General features: G+C 32.6%; 1 protein-coding gene across 1 annotated transcript in view; it reads right to left on the bottom strand.

Annotated features, from left to right (window-relative positions):
- Positions 1-1285: 1285 nt before the first annotated feature.
- Positions 1286-24334, bottom strand: part of LOC121356700 (sodium channel protein type 2 subunit alpha-like) — a 50228-nt gene continuing 27179 nt past the window's right edge. The window contains exons 17-26 of the mRNA XM_041473395.1: positions 17702-17822; positions 16950-17104; positions 15795-15968; positions 11441-11563; positions 9223-9504; positions 6819-6872; positions 5554-5691; positions 3760-3864; positions 2418-2684; positions 1286-1582 (exon numbers count right to left, since the gene is read on the bottom strand). Coding sequence (XP_041329329.1) covers positions 1286-1582; positions 2418-2684; positions 3760-3864; positions 5554-5691; positions 6819-6872; positions 9223-9504; positions 11441-11563; positions 15795-15968; positions 16950-17104; positions 17702-17822 — 1716 coding nt within the window. The remainder of the gene's footprint in view (positions 1583-2417; positions 2685-3759; positions 3865-5553; positions 5692-6818; positions 6873-9222; positions 9505-11440; positions 11564-15794; positions 15969-16949; positions 17105-17701; positions 17823-24334) is intronic.

Consider the following 24334-nt stretch of genomic DNA (forward strand, 5'->3'; position numbering starts at 1 on the left):
TTAATGATTTGAAAGAATGAGGTCTGGTTGGACAACTTGATTCACTTCATCACTGACACATGGCTTCCTATAGTGGAGACAGTGGACAGTGAAGGAGCAAGGTACAGCAGCAACAGCATTGACTTGCATCAGTGATACTCTCCTATCTATGACACAGAATACAACATATCCTGTTGAGCTCTTGCAAATTAACCATACTGTGGTACACATCTGATGCAATTCAATGCGGTAAAGCCATTTAATTCTCAAATATGCACAACAGTATACTGTTAATATTTACATGGAAAAGGGTATTTTATGGATTCACTGGATGTTGGAGATAATGAAAGACAGTAACCAAAGAATAGCCCAGGGGAAAAAAAAACTGAAAAAAAAACAAAACAAAAGAACTCCCAGATATATTTTGGTGAAGCTATTTTTCCAGTGCAGAAACTGCACAATATTTTTTGAACTGTAAATATTTTAACATAAACAATACCTTATTAATGTTTAGTCATTCACATAAAAATAAGTCATTGCAGATTCCTGTAAATTAGAGGAGACTCTCCAGGCACATTAATCTGGATGCACATAGTCTAGATGCAGCCATACAAGTAGTTAGAATACTTCAAATTTAAGAGCAACCCTGAAACATGGAAGTTCTTAAAATCTTCAGCTTTGTGCAACGTCATATTTTTATTTATGCATGATTGACAAGTGCAGCATGTCTATGCAAATCACTCCTATCTGTACATTATAGAGAATCTGAGAGTAGAATTCCTGGTCCTCATACCTCTTTCCCCAACATAAAACCTATTACAAAAATAGTCACATGTAATAGTAAACAACCTGTGAATTAAAAAATGATAAATACACTAATACAGTTTTTGTAAAAATATGACAAATGTGGCAGTTGCATTACAAACAGTGAAGAGAATTACTGTTCTACATGTTGTGGAAATAAAGTATATTTTTGCACTCATTTCATGCTCCCTCTTCTCTATGGAGCCACCTTTTACCTTGTTCTTAGCAGTGTCAGCTGTAGTGAAAACAGTAACCTCTTGTCAAGTTTTTTACCCTGATTAACAGAGTCACAGTCTCATGATGGAGGTTCACTGTTTTGTTATAGGCACTGACCTTAAGTATATATATAATGTATATATATGCACACACGCGCGCGCACACGCACACACACACATATGTGTAAAAACTGTCAGTTTGGCATAAATCTCCTGTAGGAGTCCAGTTGATGATTCATTCTCAAAGACTGTAAACAAGTTGTCCCATTAACAAAATTCTTAGATCATTATTTTTTATTTTCCCTGATGTCTTTACCTTTGTAGTTCTTTTCTGCTTTATCTCTTTCATATTTTTCTTTGTCTGGCTTTGTTACACTGTCATAAGAGGGTGGGGAAGTTGTAGAAGAACTCTCATCTGTTTTTTCTGGGGTGGAGTTTCCTTTTAGTTTATCAATAATTATCTCTTTCATAATGTGTCCATCTCCTTCTTTGTTTTTATTTCTACTATACATACTAGACACCTGTTTAACTTTTAGCCTTAAGAGGTGACGTCTGTAAGCACGCTGAATGATGACAGCAGACACCTCCAGTGAATAATTAAAATAAAATTTAAAATTAATTAATTACCTATAGAAAGATCGAGTTATTGCTATTTCAAATATAATCAGTGTAGGAATTCTATGCTACAGCAAAAAATTATACAAGTGATTACATTTTATTGAAAGCTGTTAATAAGGTGAAAGCATCTGTCCTTATGTTGAAATGCTATCCTAGAGAAGGTAAATAAGTAAAATAAAGACTGATTATAGCAAGTAGGTAGTCCCTGTCTAAGCTTTCAGTAGTTCTTAAAATGGTTGGGAAAGGGATGTTTATGTCTTAGATACAGCCAATTCTTGAAGCTGAGCCTATACGCACTTTCTTTATGAAGGATGATATTGGCTTAATTTCTACAAATCAGACATTTCTTTAACAGATCTAGGTTTTAGCAGCACAGTCTTTCTCAGATGTGTCACTCATTTGCACCTTGGACAGCCACTAGATTTTAATCGACAAATCTTAGCAAAAGTAAAAAAAATCTCACCCATTTCACATAATTTTCAGTTTTAGTACTGAAAGTAAATCTGTGGTTAGTTTGCATATATCACTAAACATTCCTCTTTATATTTGTACACATTAATCTAATGTGTCAAATAATTTCATTATGTCTTTTGATGTGGAAAATGACAATGAATTTAATGGGAGAGATAAAAATCTTATATACAACATTACATATATTGCATGCTAGATAATATGAAGATCTGAATCAGCATGTAATTCATACGAAAAAGGAAATTCTGTAATCAGTATTGACATACTTGAAACAAATGTTTCCTATTTCTTCCACTAGTTCTTTCTGGAAAGCGAGTTGCTCTTACCTACTATGGAAAGAATCACAACCACAAAATCAAAAATATTCCAGCCTATAGTGAAGTAGTAATGGCGAAGTGAAATTAATTTCAGGACAAATTCTCCAGTGAAAAGGACAATGAATACCAGGTTAATCCGGGATAAAATTGTTTCCATTTCTTTACTCTGATCATCTGTTTCTACCATCATTGTGACCATGTTAAGGCAGATGAGTATCATGATGCTGATGTCAAATACTTGTTTGGTTACAAAATCAAAGATCATGCCTTGGAATTTGTTCTGCAAACACAAAGATGGAATACAGTTTATACAGTGTAAATAATTTTATTTTAAAATGAGAAAACAACTCTCTTCAAGGCTTAGGAGTGCAAAGCAAGACTCATTCACAAGAGAGGCATTAAGCCCAACACATGCTGGTTTATATCTCATCTTGCTAGAGTGAATCAAGAAGTTCACCAGTATTGGCTGAAGAGACAAGAAGAGAAAGACTGCAATAATAAGAGTAATAACAATGACAGTTAATATTATTGGGGTAAATGGGTGGTGTAAATTGATAGCCAGCAAGAGTACCAGCTAAATAAAAGCTAATTTTCTTATCTTTATTCTCAGATGGTTTTAAAATGATAACCCTCTTTCTTCCTTAAACTAATTGTGCTTGGTGAGATCATTGGGCTGCTGAAGACACATGTCTCAAACACACCATGACTGTAATATCCTAGTTTTTCTTTAGTACTTAGCTCAGTGTTTTTTGCCATATGTCTCTGCTTAGAAAGTCTATTTTTAACCACTTGGTGCATAAGGTGCAACAAGTATTTTATTTTTTAAACAGTGTAGGAGTTCAGTAAATAACAAGAGTAGTGTCTTATCTTAGTGACAAATTTATCCTAGTCTATGCTTTACTCCCTAGGACATTATTTTATTCTGTAAGATTTTCTGCATCTGTCCTTCCCAATAGGTTACCAGTGCCCCTTTCTGTCTTCAGCAGCAAGGGCCAGTGCATCCCCATTTCCTACAAATTCTCTGTGAGGAGAAAAAACAGAAAATGAAGTTTATCCCTGGTAACAAGAACCAATAAATGATTCAAACAATTGTGGTTTTCCAGGACTTAGGCAGGGAATTTTGAAATTTATCATTATTAAATTTAACATTATTAAATAATTTTGTTCATACTTCAGTGTGTTGCTTTAAACAAAATATTAATGATCTAATCTGATGGATTCAAAAAGGGACAATTTACAAGAAAATAAATGGAAAAAATATTTTCTTTCCAGACCTATAATCTTATCCTGTGGACAAGACTATATTCCCAAATGAGTATTTAATATTCGGGGTGTAAAAATCAAATCACTCATACCACTGGCCTCGGTATAGGTTTCTGTGGCTTTTTGGATCCCAATTTTTTCATTGCATTGTAATATTTCTTCTGTTCTTCTGTCATAAATATATCCTGACCTCCAAAGTAAAGAAATAATATCAAAATTAATTAGTATCATGTCCGCATATAAAACATGTATCTACATTATGTCTCCCTGTAATATAATATTAAAATTATATTTAATTCATATAAAAAAGGAAGAGTTTTTTTTCAGGTGTTTACAGGGTGGATGCTCATATACATTCCTAACACACAGGAAAAACCCATTGCGGGTTGAGTAATGCGTTGAGTTTTTCCAATGTCTTCACGTTCACTTTTGCTGAAATGGCTAAAAGCATTCTTGCTATACTGATTCTGTTCAATAACTTGCTGATTAGGATATGTTTAGTGAATAGGAGCATGACTAGTGCCTTACATGGCCTATCTTCTGCAGAGATTTTTAGGATTACAGCTAGACAGATTTAAAAGAGGCATAACTTTGAGGCGAATGTTGTGTTAGGAGAGTGTATTAGTATCTATTCTGTGGGTTTTAACAGCAAAAAACCCCCTACCTTTGACGTAAAATTAAGAAAAGTAATTCATTTCATGGCATAGCAAATTAAAACACCACTGGAAGGAACCCTGAAAAACTCAAATCAGCCTTTGTTTGCAGATCCAAATGCTGCCAGTCAGATGTGCAACTGACTGACTGACTTCCAGTATAGGTAAATTGTGCTTATTGATGAATCTGCACTGAGTCAGATGGAAGCACAATGTCAATGTCACCGTCTGCTAAATTGGCTGCCACAGCCTGAAGCATCACAAAATTGATAGTAACCCCAGACATGTTTAGGAAGCTAAAGAATATTTGCACAAGGAAAAATTTCTGTAGTTCACAGTTTTCTTTTACCAGAGATTCTGTCTGGTATTGCTGTTTTTTAATTGGTAACTGAAAAAAACCAAATCATATGAAACTGCTTTTTCACAGCACACAAAAATTTAGAATGACCCTGGCATTTGAAAACTAAAAACTGTGAGGCTTCAAAATATTTTGAATGTGATTATTTGTATTTTTATATTTTTAAGTTCTTTAAAACTGACTGTATGCAATATCAATACAATTATTTTAAACATACTTGTATGACAAAAGCATACAAAAAGAAACCACTATTCCCTGTATATCTTTGCTTTACTACTGATAAGAAATTATAGATTGTATTTGTGTCTAATGAATTAATCTCATTCTCATGGAAGTGTTAGGGAAAAAAAAGCCCTTATGTACCCATTTTTACTTATATATAGAAGCCTATTCATACAAGGTCTATTTTACTTACTCTTAACTTATTGTTTAATCAGTTTGCAGATCCGTTATTCATTATACCAACACAATGCCATATTGTGTCTTCATTAAGTGTCGAGAGTTTGTAATAATAATTATAATGAATGAACCTTAATTTATCTTGATTCTTTAGAGTAAATTGAAAAAGAAATTATTTCATGCCAGATAATATTGCATCTAATCAACCAATAATTCATGTTCACTTTTCATGTCTTCATTGTAACTGTTTACTCAATTTGCAAATTATTATGGACTAACTTTTCACTTATCAGAATGCTAAAAATGCAAAGTTCAGAACCATATCCACAGATTTTAGTGCAGATTATTATTTAAAAAGAGACACTTTATTTAAGGTCTTGAAATTACTTTTGATTTTTATTAGCCTTACAGAAATAACTTTAAAATTCTTTATAGCTAGTAATTCATACCAATATGGAAATATTTTAAATACTTATCTTCTTTTTTTGTTGGTTGAAGTTGTCTATAATAACACCAATGAAAAGGTTCAAGGTAAAAAATGATCCAAATATGATAAAGATGACAAAATAGAGATACATATACAAGTTGTCCTCATACTTAGGTTGATCTTTTACCTACAAAATATAAAAAATATTACCTATGAGAATATTAGATGTAAAAATTTATAATTAGGTATATGCCATCTCAGACTGAAAAGCTATGAACAACACTAATTTATTAAAAAGAAAGATTGAACTTGTCCATTCCAATCAATATTTGGAGAACCGGAAGCTGACAGAATTATTTCTGATACAAAATTTTTAAGTAAATGTGTCCACAGATGTTTGTGTATGTACATATATAAAAAGTTCCTCATACAGAAGAAAGAAGCAATGTGGGATGCAGAGCAGTCATTAATATTTAAAATTTTATTAGCAGAAATCTAAATATTTTATATTGTGTTCAGTATATTATCATGCAACAGAAACAATAAATTTTACTATTACCTAAATCTCTTTGTAACTCTTTTGGTCTTGCATGAGTGATCTTACATCCAGCTAGGAACAGATGCTATCAACAAATATTTAGTGAATATATGTTTTGTGAAACCCATTAAATTGAGGAAGTTGTGAAGGAAGACTTTGTTATTGTCTCAGTTTTTCTGGATGCCACATCCCAGCATCTGCACCTCTACAGCACAATAAGCTTGAGTGTAGAAATGCTAAAGATAATGAAACAGGGTGTTTTACTCTGGGAGACAATATCATTAACATGACTATTTGTGTAAGTTAAACAGAGTATTAGTTTTGTAGCCAAAATAAAATTCTAATCCCCAGAAAGCTTAACAGGTGATCTTCAGCCTTAAAATTTAATTGCACTAAAATATCTAGGTAACATAGGTACTCAACCTAAGGAAAACAACAAAACGCACAGTTACAAATTATAAAACCTGATTAATATATTCCATATTTAATAACTGCATCATATAATCTTAAATTAATTAATACTTATGATTATCAAAAGAATTTGTCAAAAATCTCTTTGTTCTATTACACTAACTGTATCCTTTTAAAAAAATCCACTTAATTTAGCTTTTTTGGCTAGACAGAAGGAAGTGAAATTCTTTCCAGTAACAATTCTGAGATTCAAAAAATATGTATTGATGCTGATTATAATTCTTTTTTGTGTTTGTAGCTGTTTAAATTTTATACTCTTGATCAGAAAACAATCAACAGATGACCTCTGAAAGATTTACACTTACATCTCTTGAATCAACAGCAGCATACATAATATCCATCCATCCTTTGAAAGTAGCCTAGAAGTAAAACAAAGTTGTTTATCTTCCCCATAAAAATTAGTAAAACATACAAGAACTAAATTATTTATTTATCTGGACCTCCACTTTAAATAAAATCACTTCTAAATTTTTGAACCATACTTGACAACACAAGCATCATAAATGTTTTTTCTAGTACTTAGTAATTAACTAGTTTTTTTGACACTTTTCTTTTTAGTTATTCAAATAATATTAAAAACCAGCTCTGAAGATCTCAAGTTGACAGTATGTTTGGAGCTGCAGATGTTTACTTTGCAGATGAAGATTGATAGATTTAGACAGACATTAATGCTGGAGATACGTAGGTAAGATCTACTAGAACCACTCATGACCACAGCCAATTTTTAAGTTTACAACATGAATTGATGGAATCAGTAATATAACTTCTGGACAGAAACCAAAATGTGTCTGAATGGGGTTTTTTCTGTGTCTAAACTGACCTGGTATTTTTAGAAATGTTTTAATCCCACATAGCTAAAAGGAATAGACTGTTTGAAGTAAAAATACACTTTATTGCTTATATTTGTTGCTTTGTTGCTTATATTTGTTTTACAGAAGACCAAAAAGTGAACTGTGAAAGAGATGTAATTGACATCTTTAAAAATTTGGCTGAGCTTTGGCTCCTATAGAGACTTTTTTCAAGTAAAGAGTAAAAAGATCTGCCATCATTACTCTAAGAAGTTTATTTTAATGCATGCAGGATGTCCATTTTCTAAGGAACACCAAAGTTGATGAGACATGTTAGTTGAAAGTGTGAGTGTGCAACCATTAGCCAGGGTTTCCAAGCTTATTCACAATAAAGGAAAAAGAATTAAAAAGCCTGTGAAATGAACAAAGAGCATCACTTCTGAGGAGGTTCAGGAGAGGAACCATTCCAAGGAGTGTATTTCCATCTGTGCTTGGCAGAAGTGGCTTTGGTACTCTGGTACAGCTGCCAGTTTCCACAGCAGAAAACTTGCACTCTGAAAGCGTTCGTATCCTCCTGAATCTTGCAGTGCAATACCAGTTACTAAGAAGGTGTGCTTGAAGCCAGGCTTCACACTTCTTTCTGCCTCTGTTGGCAATTGCCAGCCATTTGGTGCACATTGCATAGCAATATTAGGAGAGGTTCAGAGTTAGGTAAGAGCAATATATACAGAAGAGTGGAAGAAAAATGTTAATGGAGGCAATCAAATGAAGATGTGACACAAAACATGCTCAAAGATCCCTTAATCTCTGTGGGGCAAGTAAAGGTCAGAAGGAATATTTAAAAAGGAAAATTATGAAAAATCAGGAAAAAAAATTTAAAAAAAGAGCGAGAAGAAGAAAGAAAGGTTCACAGTAGTGAAGTAGTTACTGAAGACCTAGACTGTCTGGATGTGTGACACAGATGACATTTATACACAGCTTCAAGAGAAGCAGCTTTCCTTACACATCTTCAGAGGCAATAGTGGCAATGAGATCTGAAGCCAGAGAATCAGTCATCATTCAGTACTACTTCTCAGCACATAAGAGTCGCATTGCCTTTACAGGCAAAACATTTTAATCTAGGTAGTTAATTTTGGAATTAAGGTCAGCTAGAAAGACTGACCTGCTCTGAGATAGAAGGGACAAGCATAGAATTCTTAGATAACTTTGAATATCAGAGCTGTAAAAATCTTTTCATTCAGTGAAGATGTATGTTGAGTTATAGACAAGTGATTCTACAGAGTTCAATCATCTAAATGTAATTACATGCTTTCTTGCTTGTGTTTTGAATCAGATCCTAGCTTTAGAAGCCTCATTCTCAGCAAGGAACCTGTAAAGAACTAAGGTCTTTATTTCCTTGACACAAATAAAATACGCTCAGTACCTAGAATAAAGGCAGTACTGAAGAGAGTGCATAAGATAAGGAATTGAAGGAGAAATGCAATTTACAGATTTTGTATAAGTAGTAGTAATTAATGGAATGAATATGCTATGCAGTAGCATCCAGTACTTCACAAGGATAATACTTATTTAAATTCATAAGTAATATAATACTTATTTAGTATACTATAATGGCTCTTTAATAAGCATTAAGGAACATGATAGTTCTATACTGTGCACCACTACAGAGTTTCTTTTATTTTCTACACTTTCTATTTTCACATTATTATTATCATCATCCTGAGACTGTATTCCCTAGTCTTGGAAAGGAAAATTACTCTACTATCATTAAAAAAAAATTACAAGAAACAATGTAATAGGGTTGCGTGAGCTGTACGTTATTGCTATGAAGAAATTATTCCTCTTCTTAACAGTCTTAACTTGCCCATTTTTCCTAGATATCTTTAAAAAGAGCAAAAAGAAAATATATACATTTACTTACTACTTGAAGCAGAGCAAGATATCCAGCTCCTACATTATCAAAGTTTACTTTCACATTCTTCCATCGAGCACTTTGATTGCTTTTTATGAGTTCCACACACTGAGTATAATTGTTGACATCACTGATATCAAACATCTCACCAGTTGTGGTGTTGACACAATGATAGAATTTTCCAGCAAAAAGATTTACTCCCATGATGCTGAAGATTAGCCAAAATATAAGACATACCAGCAATACATTCATGATAGATGGGATTGCTCCTACAAGGGCATTTACAACCACCTAGAGTACAAATCAGACAAAATAGCCACTTAGCTTATGGAAAGAAAATGAAAAATACTTGAAAATACTTTAAAAATGTGAAAACAGTATTATTATGGGATGGACAGTTAAAATATTGCAATAAAATTTGTGGGGGAAATTTTAATGAAGATTTAATAAAATGCTAATGAGATTGGAAAAGCAAGAAATAAAATGAGATGGAAACAAAGACAATGCAAAAGTCTGAAAAAAAAATCAAAAAGCAAAAGAAAACCTGTTAGTAGCAAGATGAATTCTTAGAATTTGTGTGCTCTAGAGAAAAAGAGAGAAATAAATGTTAAATTCCAGCAATATAAATTAAAATCTATAAATAGAAAATAAACCAGAAAAAGCTCAAAGAATGATGACGTGGAAGACTGAATAAAAATGTCTGCATGTAAAACTATCATTACTAATGATTTTATTCTTAGAAAAGTTATGTATATATTGACATCAGTGTATTTTATTATCCACACAGAATGCAACAAAATTAAGGATATCTTATTTAATCATTATTAACAGCATTTGCTGTAAGTCTTGGTTTTAAACTGCCTAGGTCACTATAGTTGCTCTTACATGTATCCTTCTTTTTCTTTTTAATTGGTTGCATTTAATTCCCTTGAGCTACTGTGTATGGGCAAGGGGCAATAAAAGACCAGATGAAATCCTTGGACGAAAGTTTTCTCTTAGGTATTGTAATTCAACTAAAAGAAAGTTGCAGATACTCAAACAATAATTTTCTAGCAAATCAGTAGAGACTGCAGTAGTCTTTTGTGTGTGGGTTTGAAAAAGGTAGTATTTTTCATTTCACTGAGTTGACCAAAAGTAATCTAGCATCAACAGAAGTTTTGCTTATTTATTAGATAGACACTTGACATGTTGCTTGTATTGCCAGTCATGTAAAACATAGTGGTGATGGTGATGTGCAAAGGACACACTTCCCTACACTGGCAGCTGTGGCCACCGCTAGGATATCGGCAGCCTTGCCCAGCCAGGAACCACATTATTCATTTGGCAAATGAAGACCTATGACTGAACTATAAATATGCATTGCAGCATGAGGGTATTTTGAGGTGAAAGATTAAAAGAAATAACATTTCTTTTCAAATTATTTATGTATAAATTTTTTCAATAAGTAGCATGGTCTGCTACAGTTCATAGTATGGTTTTTCCAGGAGGGTTTTTTTTTTTGGTTGGTTGGTTTGTTTTTGTCAGATTGGCAGAATATTAAAATGACAATCTCCTTAACAGGAGGGTTTTAGCTCTCTTTATGTTCATATGAAGGAAAAAGTCTCTAGCTGAGGAAATTATTTCCCATCTCTCTCCTTCTAAAACCTATCCTTATTTCAGGTCTTTTCAAAAAACCTTTCCCTAATACTACAGCATTTACTGTGGGATTTTTTTCCCCCAGGCATGTAGATAGGGAGACACAGTGAAGCTTTCATTTCTGGTGTGTCACTGTTGTCAGCTTTTCCACCTTTTGTTGGTTTGTTTTGTTTTCTGGCTAATTGTGTTCTATCCTGAACCACTGACAAACTAGCACAAAATTGAAGTTAGCTACAGAAATTGAGTCAAAAAAATTCCCAGATAAAATGCAGGAAAAAAACATCCAGCCCTCTACTATAAAATTTGTCATGTCCTTTTATTTTTCTAGGTCCACAAATCAATGGAAATTTTAAGTCAGGAGGCTGGGAAAACACAACTATGCAGCAGTGACCAGGCAAATTTAATGAGCTCAAGGTCTAATTCACAAATGTGAGTTGTACATTGGTCTTGTTTGTCAGGACATGTTGAAAGGCCTTTTTCCACACATTTTTGCATGCCTTGCCGTGTTGGAGTTCTTTGAAGAAAGGTGTAACCATTAACACATTAATTTTTGTATGCATACATTTGTTCAGACTCATTCATTTTATCTCACCCTCATTCCTTCAAATCGTGACAAGGCTCTTAAAGGTCTTAAAGCTCTTAATGTCCGTAGCGATTTAATGGCACCAAGTTCAGAATAGCCCAGAGCATTGGCTATTAAACTAACCAATGAGACCTATCAAATACAGAAAAAAAAAATTTAAAAATAGTTCTACACTGTTTATTTAAAAAGAATAGAAATTCAAGCAACAAATCAACAGCAACAAGTTATAGAATGCCAACATTTTCATACTTGCTGGAAAGGCAAGAGGTCTTATAAATGCGTGGTTGACAAAGGAATATATGCTGTTAAATGTCTATCTATTATGGTTGGATAGAGTTTAACAGTCATATGGAAGCATACTGTTGGTGAAAGATAAAATTTTCAGGAATCTTTAAGGACAAAATAGTCATACTTTCTGTAATTCATTAAGGTTCAACCTTTCAAACAATTTAAAATTCTGAATACACTAAATTATTTTATTAACACCTGTCAATATTGTGAATATCTGTAAACACTAATAATAACATATAAGCACTAATATAAATAATAACATCTACACATTAATAATATCTATAAACACTAATAATATACTAAATATTGTAGTAGCTAATTACAAATATTTGTTATAAATATTTCATCACTTCTAACTGAAACAGATCATAAAAACAATAACCAGGATATCTCAGAAATATATATTGAAAGCAGTGGTACTATCTCACTTGCCTGGCAAGTCTCTGGTGTTTTTGAAATCTTCTAAGTATAGAAAAATATTATGGGATAGATATTAACAGCTGCTCACCTTATAGCAGGAAGAGCTTTATTATCTACAACAGTGTTAAGCTCCTGATGCATGTTATTGGGATTTTGTTAAAAGACAATCCACTTAAGTAAGGAGCAATTAATTTGCTTCTGAAATGGAACTGAGCTTTAGACAGTGTTCATATGAAAGGAATTAATTTTCTTCAAGCAGTTTTGGAGACAGAAGTGGGGAAAAATCATGCCTTATTCATATTTTATTCATTTCTACCACCAAAAGCATAGATGACATGTAAATGAAATTAGGCATATTTTGGTCCTTAAGAAAATCCCTCAAATGTTAATTTCTGTACCTCAGCTTAAAGAACTCTTCAAAGACTCTACAGAAATAGGAATTCACTGATAATGGTGGTAAGATTTTGACCATTATATGAAAAGTTGGTTTCCTTTGTTACTTATATCCATAAAGAACAATTAGGTGACTCACAAACACAAGAGTTACAAGTTCATGTCTAAGAAGGCCAGTCCAAGAGCAAATACAAATAAATTATTCATTGCTATGTTTCTATGTATATTATCTAACAGAAAACAGTGTTTTAATGAATTCATATTGCTGGACATTTCAACTGGATTTCATGTCAGAATGTAATTCTTTTTAACAAAGGAAAGAATAATTTTATTGCTCTAATGGATAAATGGAACTTGCTGTGATTTATAAGCATATTAAGAAGAAAATCTTACTGATTTTCTTAGTCTGTAACTGAAGCCTTTTCACTTACTAGAGATAACATTATTTTTCAGCCATTATATTAACTATTGACATTAATTATTATTAATAATTATCATTAATACAATTTATTTTTCCTGTGATGCTACAGTGAGAGAAATCTTTTTATCCTTAGTCACCCATATGTTCCAGAGATAACAAGACATGGATTTTTTTGTATTTTTAATAGAATATTTGTTTATTCACTCAAATCAACAAGATACCCAGGCATAACAATAAACCTTAGTGTAAAGACAGCACATTTTATGAATTAAAAATAAACACTGAAACAAATATTTTAAAAATATCTCTTTCACTGGGAGAGGGAGGTGTCCTATGAAATTGAACTCATATTAATGGCTCCTTCATTTTATAATTTTGTCCCCAAATTTGCACTGTGCCTCACCTATCTTTCACAAACAAGACCCCTTCCAGACTGTTAGGTAGCATCAGCTGCTGAAAGCCTTCAGTGGCACTGTGTGTATAGGCAGTTCTTAGGTCCTGACTGTAAAATTCTTCAATCTTGTTTGTGCTGCCTATTTCAGATTATTGGCAGCTTTCTTACCATGGTGATAGTGCTCTTACACCATAAACATGAAGTTTTTTCCTCAAAAAAATACTTTATCTATTGGAAACAATGTGTTTTCCTCTGGGCAATTCATATGGGATGCAAAGTTTTGCTTGGAATTCTATTGGATATACAGCTGTTCTGTACTTCTCTGGTGATCTGAGTCCTGTAAACTTGGTCTTCTCTCATCTTTTCCACCTGTTTTGTTGCCAGTACTTGAGAAAGTAAATGTCTCGGTACACTGATAAATAGATTAGTGCATGCAGATGCAGTACTTTTAAGAAATGAAAATGAACTCAAAATGGTAGAAAGATATGTCTTCTAAAATAGAAGGATTGTATGTCCTCATTTGTGTTTTTCTTCTAATATAGACTAATTGTTGCAAAAAAAAAATTTACAAGCTTAGCAGTGACAGTCTTGCTCAAGATCTTTGGTCAGGCTGTACAGTAGGATGGCATGATAGAGTCTTAAACTGAAGTAGGCAGATGTACAAGAGTCATCTGTCACAGCTGTAAAGTGACAGAGCTGGAAATTACCATTCTTAGTGTAATTTTTAAAATCTAATTTAGTCACAACCAGTGAGAGCAACTGTGGCTACTTGTCACAGTGAGAGACTCAGGTATGTGAGATATTAAAGGTCAAAGCCCTAAAGGACTATCTGTGCTTAATCTTGAATTATTTTAGAGAATGAATTAAACAATCTGATTAACTTTAGTCACTTCTAATGAAGAAGGAGACATTGGTGTCCTCACTGGCAGAATGCTGCTGAATCACACCTCTTTAAACTGCCAGTTAAAGCAGTGCACAGCCTGCTTTTCTATAGGAAGATAACATGAGCTCATGTGTTTCTTTCACGCGCTGGTGGTGCTAAAGAAATTGCTGAGTTAGCCTTAAACACAGTAAGGCATTTTTTACATCTTGCTAGAAGATTGAAAATAATTCTTCAACAGTAGAAATTTCCAATCTTATTTATTCATGTTTTTGTTTATAAAATTACAAACTATGGTAAAAAGTTAGCAACATAAGCTGCTTTACTTATAATGATGTATTTTTAAGTTTGAAAGCCTGCTCAGATAACAGCATCTCTGAGGCTAAGCTAGGAAATCATGGAGTATGGATTAGAACAATCTGGTTAGGTTTAAGACACAAAAATTAAAACATGAGTTGTAGTTTATCTAAAAATTTTTAACACAATCCTGTAAGAGTGCATCTCTCTACTTCATTAACATGCTCTTAGGAAAACCATTCACACTGCTTCATTCTATTGCAGATTTTCAGGACAGAGCTAGAGATTAACTGTATAACAGAACTAACTCAGGCTGGTAAGAAAAAAGAGGTCATCCATTTTGAATTATGGGCCACTCCAGCTAGGGAAGTTTTTCCTGTGGGAGTTACAAATTAATACATTTTTATATACATATGAAATAAATATTGATGAGACCAGAATTTATGCAAATATCTCAAGAAATATGGTAACATGGGCAGAAATTACTGTAAGTGCACAATTGCCCTCAGATGCCATCTCTCAGTTCCACACTGAGGACAGGTATAGGCAATGAACTGGGTCAAATAATGTGTGAGGCAAGAGACCAAATATTCTGGGAGCAAAACCAGCTTTGATCCCTTCTGACAACATAAGCAAGGCCTTTGCACAGAAGTGTATCACAGCTGGGAAGGCAGCCAAGAAGACTTGTATTCTCCTCCATCATAAACCCTGCCAAGTCATAGCTGATTTAGCTATTGCAGATTGTCAATCCATTAAAACAAATTATTTTTTAGGTCAAATAGCCACTGTCTTTCTGGTTTTACTAGAAATGATTAAAGGATAGTTTTCAGTGAGAGAGTCCTGAGAACTTTGATAAAATCTGGACCAAATGAATTGTTTCACTTGAAAAGCTGAAGTGTTCAAAGAAGAAACTTGAACAAAGAACTGTCTTATTTTCTAAGGAATAAGGTAGCATGGTCAGAGTCCATTCATGATAGCATGCTTAAAAACCAGGCTTTTTCCTCATAAAATCTCAAGTTTGATACATCATTTGTATGAAAATGTTAACCATAAAGAATGGACAAACTGATAGGCAGCCATGCTTTTCCTTATGGCATATGAATGGACTATAAATAACCCCTCCAAATCAGTGCAGACCATTACTAATGCAGTGTAACTATAAAATGGGAATTATTTTTGCACATTTATAATATTAATCTAGTACTAAGGAATTTTACAAAACAGAAACTTTACTATAGGGAATTTTATAATATTAATTTGTACTTACATCAACAATCAGGAAGTCCAGCCAGCACCAGGCATTAGTAAAATATATTTGAAAACCATATGCTACCCATTTTAAAAGCATTTCCAAAATGAAAATATATGTAAAAACTTTGTCAGCATATTCCAGCATGGTCTTGATAGTTTTGCGTTGTTCAATATATATATCTTCAAAAGCCTATAAAAATATATTGAGGTATTACTACTATTTCACAGAATATACATGATAAAATTAAGGAATAAAGAATGAAAAATAATTAGAGAATAACTAATATTTCCCCTTCATTCCCTTATTTTATATGTTTTCCATCATTAACTATACTACTAATTGGAACAACAGGAGACCTGTCTGGAGTTGAAAAAAAATTTTTAAAAATTCTATTTTACCAATGAATGAAGAAAGAAACTCACAGCATGTTTTTTTTATCCTCTGTAGTATTTAAGAAACTTTCACATAGACACAAACCCCCCCTATTCTTATATATCTGATACAGATATTTATATTGCTTTCTAGAAAGCAGTTAGATAAAACTTATGTCTAAAAAAATCAAATTAAAAAGCAATGTATTTGCTAGAATATACAACTATGCACATTGATATTGTAGTAAATGTTCAGCTTGAGTGAAGCTGGAAAGTTGTGTAATGCAAATCTTTTTGGATAGTGGTTGTTATGTTTAATTTGCTGCTGCACTTTTCCATATCTCCTGCCTTCAAAACAGGAACAGAATATTCCTAAAAAATATTCAATTTTTTAGTATGGACTTTCACAAGCAAAATTCAAAAAGTAGATCAGACTAGGAGGAATTAAAGACTTAAACCCATATATTTAGCTATATATTCACAGTTAACAATAGCCCTTTGTACTCAAATCTCTTGACAAACATGCTGAAAATTAGCAGGGAATTTAAACTTTGAGGAGCTATGCTGTCTTAAAGGAAATGGCACCATTTCATAGTGGCAAGACAAAAATTATTAAAAAAATGCATATGAAATGTATCAAACTTTCCAGGTTTGGGTCAAGTTTCATTCCATTCTGCAATGATGAAATGTAGGGGGTTTTATACAGTTACATGCAAATCAAGTCTTTCTGAAGCAAATTTAAGTTTTGCTCCTAAGAGATTTCAAAATACTTCAGCATCTGCAATTTTGTTGTACTTACTAGTGCTCCACTGCTGAGGAGAATCATGAATACAATGAAAGTCTCAAACCAGTTGTGCTCAACTATGCTGTAGCAGGTTTTTCTAAGATTCCACCAAGTTTTTCCTTTGCCATCTTCTATACTTACTTGACAACATGGAAATTTCTGTACACAACCTGCATTAGATTAAGAGATGTTAGTATCTAAAAGCCAATTACTTCAAAGTCAGTATTTACTGTAGTATATATTGTTAGCGGCCTTTAGTAATTTTACATGATTTTTAAAAAGTAATCACTGGAATGCTGAATAGGCTATCACATCACACAGGATGGTGAATATCTGAATTAAGAAAGCTAATCTGAAGAGAAACTAGACAGTGGTATACTTAATTATGAAATAAGTCAATTAAAAAAATCAATATTTTTGATTGTTGGCATGTAACTGTTCTATTTGTTGATGGAGTCACACAAAATTTTATTTCTTCCAAATTTCAAAGGCCCATTCAAATAGCTGAAAAGCATTTTACCAATAGAAAAGTTAAGGAAGTTTCTTAGTTACAAGTTGTATGCAGTGGCCAGATACATGAAGTTACTCAAAGCCTAGGGAAACCTTGTTTTTTCACCTGATTTCCAGCATTCTGGGCTAAAAATATTTTCTTTTGATTTTTGAGGACATGAAGGTAACACCATATTTGAAACCCTCAAGAACATAAATGTGCATAGTAACAATGTCATTTTAGTAATACATCTCCAAGTCAATAGTTATTGTACAACCTTCAGTAAAACAGGCTTCTGGTTCAAGAGCTTCTTCACTTTCAATTTCTGCTTGCTCGCCCTCTCCAGGAGGAGCAATATCAACAGTGCTGCCTTCTGATGAGCTTGATGCATTTAGTTTCTGTAAGTAAAGTTCCACAGAACAATTTTTTCTCATTAGATACATATTCTGTAAAAAATGGTACTGAATCAAATCATGCCAGTCTAACTTTTAAAGAATGACAGATTTATAAATATGCATTATTAAAAGAAAAACCACAGTAATGACATGTAAATGTTAGAATTCTGTTTCCCTATCTTCTCATAGGGAACAATTAAATATAATTTGGCTACTAACCTGATCCATAAATATAACTGGTGAAGTATTTTGAGTAGTATTAATACTGGAGAGCTTGCATGCATCACACTCTGAGGTTATTTCATTTTCTTTACTATAATGCTGGATTACATTGGAAATGTGTCTTAGTTTTCCTAGCAAAATGAACTAACACAAATCTGCACATATACCTTCTTGTCCACTCTGTATGGTACTTTCACAAAAATACATGTTATCTGGATTAAAAAGTTGTAAATTTAATGACATTTAATGGCAAATTTCTGCACCATTTAATTTTTGCAGAAAACACAAATTACCAGAGCTGAAACATCTTCTTTGCATTCCGGTCTCCTGTGCTTTTTGAGAGGCCTCCTGATGTACTTTCCATCCCAAATTTTTCTATCATTCTACTGCTTTTTTGTACATTGGAATACTATAGTCCTTACTACAGTAAAAACACTTCTAGATCTGAAAACTGCAAGAACTGGAGAGTGATAAAAATAACTCAAATGAAGAAAATTTTACCAACTACATTAAAAATCTGATCAGGTCATACAGTTTATCAGTCACACAAGACTGCCCATAATTTTGCCCTTTTAAGATAGCATACTTTGAAAGGAATATACTGCTAAAGATGCAAACAACAAATGCAATTATCAGACATAGTGCTTGTAAATTGTTTTCAGTTGGCAGTACTGTTGTACTGTTGTAATTTTTTCATCCAAAATACACTCTTTGACTGTGAAATAAGACTTGTAATCAGAAAGCAACATTAAAGAAATTGTGGCAGTGAAATCTGTCTGATTTATCACATGTAGCAGTTGTAAACTGAAATTTCACAAGGTATGTGGAATGCACCTCTCACTTAATACTTTAAATTGTGCAGGTACAGACGTAACAAAAGGGCACTCCAGCACTGAGTAGATTTGTGCTTTTAGCTGAGCAGAATTGATCATGTTCTTTGACCTTTGGAGGAAGGTCATGGTTTGAAAGTATGGTGACCTTTCCATTCAATTTTGTTGAGAGTGCTTAATATCAACTACTTTTCATTTAGTTTTCAAGACAGTGGTATTTTTAGAATAGAAAAATCCCCTACTGTTTAAATTTTGCAACAAATAATAAACAGTAACTTGTTTCTTGAAAGAGGCACTTCCATGTATTCTCTTCTTCTTCAGAGACACTGCTGCAAATTAAAACTAGTTATTTAATTCTTCAATTGAAACCCAGTCTCTTCAGGAAAATGTATTGGCAGCTAAGGGCTTTTTCTACCAGAAATTAAGTGGCACATATATCTTAATACAGCTTTGTAAGGAATTATTTCCACATATTTAACTTTTACATTATGTGAATGAAGTTTTAAACAAAAAACCTGTTGAATGATGGATAATTTCAGGGACAAATTTCAAGAAGCTGCCTTTTGTACACACAATATGTAGTCAATGTAGGGTCTCTCAGACCTCAGGTCCCATGGTTGTTACTGCATTGTGACCAAAAATATTGTGTTTCACTTCTCATACTGCACTTCCTCTATGATTTCCGAAATTTATATATGTAAAATAGTTCCAGCCATGTTGCCTCTAAATGGAATAATTTTATTACTGGTCACATAAATCTGTGAGTCTGAATTAAAATACTGTGTATCTCATTGTGAGAATATTTTAAATTTCACTTTCTCTGTTACATTTACAACAAAAATACCCAGTAATGTACACTATATTAAACATTATTAGCACACCAACTTATTATCCACACATAAAGCTGTCTCTCTTTTAGAAATAATACTTGTGAATTAACTCTCTTATTGTATATTATGGAAATACCAAGAAATAAGAAACCTTCCATTGAAATGATAGGCAGTTTCTTCATTAAATAAAACTGAAACATTGTAAAAATAATTTTCTGTCACATTCAACTTAATAAAAGTAAAATTCATGTCCTGATCCATCATCATTAAATAAATTGCTGACTTAATAATAGCAAGATAAAGGTTCATAGTAAGCATCCATTATAAATCTAGGAGTGCAAATTAAAAGGCAGTCAAATTTTTAACTGCATCTTCCCATGTAAACTCTGCTGCAGATAGTTCTGTCAGCATTGTTGCTAAACCAAATGACAGAAGTGCAATTTATAACTAGTACAAACAAAAACTACTATAATTCTTTTCAGTAATTTTCACATAAAGCATTCTCCATTATTTTTCATATAATCTCAAACAACTGCATTTTTAAGAGAAAAACCTCATTACTTAAAAAAACTCCTCTTCTTTGCTTCAAGACCCTAAATTAGGAAAGAACCAATACATTTTAAATAAGGTGACGTTAATGATATTCTTTCTAGCAATAAAGCTAATAAAACTAATAGGAAGCTCAAGATACATGATGGATTAGCACAATCTTCTTATCAGCTCATAAATGTGATTATCAGCCTCCAGAACACACCATGCCCTGTAAATATTTATTTGCATCTTCAATGATATCACATTTTCCTTTATAAGGAAACATTTGAAAGCAATTGCTTATGATGCAGCATTCTCAAGGCCTGAATCAGCAAAACAACATGCTTGACTAGAGCAGAAGCCTGAGCAATACTGTGGAAATCACACACAAAAATAAAAGAAACAATCAGACTACCTCAGTGGGATTATATTTTTCTGAAAACAGTATTACAAATATTATTGTGTAGGATATAAAAGAAAAAAATACTTCATCACCCACCCAAATACTTGGTTAATGTATGTATAATCAGCCTCCATAATGTTCTTTCAGAGCAGTGCATCTCTTATCAACAGCTTCGATCATTAAAACAAGCTTTGACCAACAGCGTGTTAATGTGCCCATTTACGAGGAAATGCATTCACTTAAGACCCAGTCTTGCTCTCATTTAATTCTAGTCTAAATTTCAATAAGAGCAAGAGCAGGCTACTGAAGTTTTAAGCTTTACAAACGGCTTCATGATTCAAGTGACAATAAGATAAAAGGATTCAGCCATTACAAATTGCCTTTGATAATTCAGCCATGTGGTTTTATCCTTTCAGTCTTGAAAGCTGCACTGTAATTGAGTGAAAAAATATAAAATAATGGAGATTGATGATTCCAAAGTGATTCTAAACTGACTTTAAATATCAGATCTGATAAAACCTTTGACTTTTATATAATGTTAAGAATGTAATTTTAAAATCTCTTTCCTTAGAGTTTTATTTGGTGTTTGAAGCATATCTTGGTTTAAAATTTGTTCATTAAAATCTGAGAATTTTCAGAATACCCACCAATATTAATTTTTTTGGCATCTCTGGGCAATTTAGACCACAATAAGTAGATCATGCCACACTATAATCAAGAGTATAAAATTAACTACTTGGTGATCCTTTTGAAGCCAGTGAAACTCTGCCTGAAGGAAACAGCTTTCAATCCTAATACAGGACTGAAATCTCAACCCCCTCCAAATTATGATGCCTTGTTTTACTAGAATAATTTAACCTTCTTAGTTCATGTAACTTTGGCTCCTGTGTTATAACAGCTGTTGCTATTCCTGAAAGCTCTGCCAATCACTCATCAGTGGCATGTTTTCCTATAATGAAAAAAATCCCTAGGATAAATAGATATACATGCAATTTTATTAAAATGATGTTGACTACTCTGTAGACTTTTTAATTTACACAAACAAGTCCCCCAACTCATTTATGGAATGCCATCGTGAAACACATTCCAAACACCACTATTTATAAAGGGGTTTAAGAAAAGAGAAGTAGTAAAATGTTTACCTTTTGTAGTTCTTTAGGGAGAGTTATTTGCTAGGTATAATTTTAGCAATTATGAAACTGTTTGCTTTGCTTCCATTTTATAAAACTCAAGATATGCACTGTCCAAATTAATATAGCATATAGTTTGTAGCATCTTGAAGATCTGCATTACAATGCATTGTAGATTTAAAAGAATAACTGTAATTTTTACATCAGTAGCTATTGCAATATTTCAAATGTTATTCATTAAGGAGTTGAACTCATGGCAGTAATTATTTCAAAATCACTTAAAACATTTCTTTAAATATTTACATTTATAAGGGCTGAATCAAAAAGGGTTGTTTTTATTTTTTAAAAACTATGCATGCTCCCTTTTTCTTTGGCTTCTTTAGCATAAAACATTCCAGTACTTTTATGATCCATACTTCAAAACCTGAAGAGCATGCAGTTATTGCTAAATACTGTATTTAAATATTCAGAAAAACTATTAGCAGAGTTAAAAAATGTATGTTGGGTTTGCCAATCCCACCTGACCATGCTGTGATGTGAGTCCCATGACTCAGCAGAGAGCAGCTGTGCATGTTTCTACTCTTGCAATGGATAGGGAAGGTACATAGCTGAATAGCATGCAGGCCAATCAAAATCCATTAAAAAGTGATTATATATATATATACATATATATGTATAACTTGCTTAGGTAACCTGTGTGAAAGTGGTGACACGTTGCTCTACCTGGTTAAAAAGCACCAGAGCTGCATTCTTGATTGCTCCAGCTTGGTTTTACCCCTGTGAGAAGTAAGAATGGTAGGTAGTGAAGTTCAATACACAGGATCACTAGTTTTTCTCTTTTTGGAATCTCTAATTCAAACATGGCTTTAACACAATTAAAACATAATTATTAAATACTTTATTATTAGCTGGAAAAAGGGAAATACATACCACCTGAAATGTTCAACAAACTTTTCTACAGAACTTGTTAGTTTATTTTATAAAAATTACAAATATAGAAGCTAGAACTACAAATCGGCACACAAAAATTGTGATTCATAAATAAAAGTGGAATGAATAAAATTAACAAGACATGGTTAGCAGGTCTGGAACTATTCCTATATTTATATAGTCCTTAATGCTTATTAATGAAAGTTTTAAGGGTTTTGTTTATTTCATGTCCTAGTCTTTGTTTAACTGACTACATGACTACCTCTTTTATTTGAAAAATATGTACATACAGGAAGCAAAATACTTTGAAGATGTATGCCTTCCCATTCCTCCTTCACTCTCTAACAATAGTAGAGCTCCTAGATCTTGATGAAAATAAACATCTTTAATTTCTCTTCAACTCAAATGTGATGAATTATCAGATTGCGTAAAGTTTCTAGTTCAGATTTAGTATACTATACACTTCTGAATCTATAATCTTTATCTCATTGTTTCAAAAGAGGATTCTATCAGTGCCTGGACAGTGGAGCATCAGTGTATCCAGAAATATGGTTTAAATCATTAACCACAGCTAGTCTATAACTTAAATAATTTGTCACTTCTGAAGATACTGTCCCAGAACTAGTCAGTTTAGGAAAAAAAAAGTTATATTGCTGGACATTTTAAACACAATAAAAAAAAATCCAACAAATTGGTGAAATCCTGCTGAGTCTCTTTTGGCTAAGAAATTTATTGAAGCCCAATAAAAATGCTTCTATTTTGAGAATGCAATAACTCTGTTCTTGTCTTTTTCATGTCATCTAGACACAAAATCCCTGATGAAGCCAATCAGAAAACTGAACTTCTTAATTGTTTTCAAAATTCAGTAGAATCTATGATGAAGGATATTTTTAATTGTATCAAAATCATCTGTTGTGATCTTCAGAAGTCTATTGAGTACCCTTATTTCTCCAATCTGAATTTGTATTTACTGTACATATACTGTAGATAGAAAGGTTTTTGGAATTGTGAATGATTGAGGCTGTAGGTATATGTTTTTCTTTAGTTGTAAAATAAGTTTTCCATAACTGAGAAATATATTTGAAATTATTTTTCCATGTTGAAATGCAAAACTATATTTATAAAGTTGTCAATCAGCTCTAACAAACAGTTGTTAAATGGTATACAATATACAATAGTTATGAGTCTTATGTTTGGTAAGATTAATACAGTTACTCATTTCACAATAAAAACAGCATCCACATGCTCATGTTAAAACCCACCAAATTATCCCCTTCAGCTATTTCTAATTTTTTGATCTTCAAAGCTAATGATCTTGAGTATCTTTTCTTCAGAGCAGAAATCTGTTTCTTTTCTGTTGATATCTCATTGGGTATTGCACTTCTCTTTTCTGATAATTAAAAAAATCCTCCTTCAAGTATGAATGAAATGTTCAGTTCTTGCAGGTACTTTCAGCCAATTATTATTCTAAAGCAGTGAGTATCTTTATAATCTAATAAATGTTATCATTCATCCAAAAAGAGATGTCCTCAAATTTCTAGTGATATGTATTAGAAAGTTCTTGTTTAGGTCTGGAATTTGCAACCAGGTTCCAGAATAGGTTCTGGCAGATTTTGGAAGTTATTAACTAGCAAATTAA

This window comes from Pyrgilauda ruficollis, unplaced genomic scaffold (genome assembly GCF_017590135.1).
Source record: "Pyrgilauda ruficollis isolate IOZ18807 unplaced genomic scaffold, ASM1759013v1 scaffold3, whole genome shotgun sequence".
NCBI lineage: Eukaryota > Metazoa > Chordata > Aves > Passeriformes > Passeridae > Pyrgilauda > Pyrgilauda ruficollis.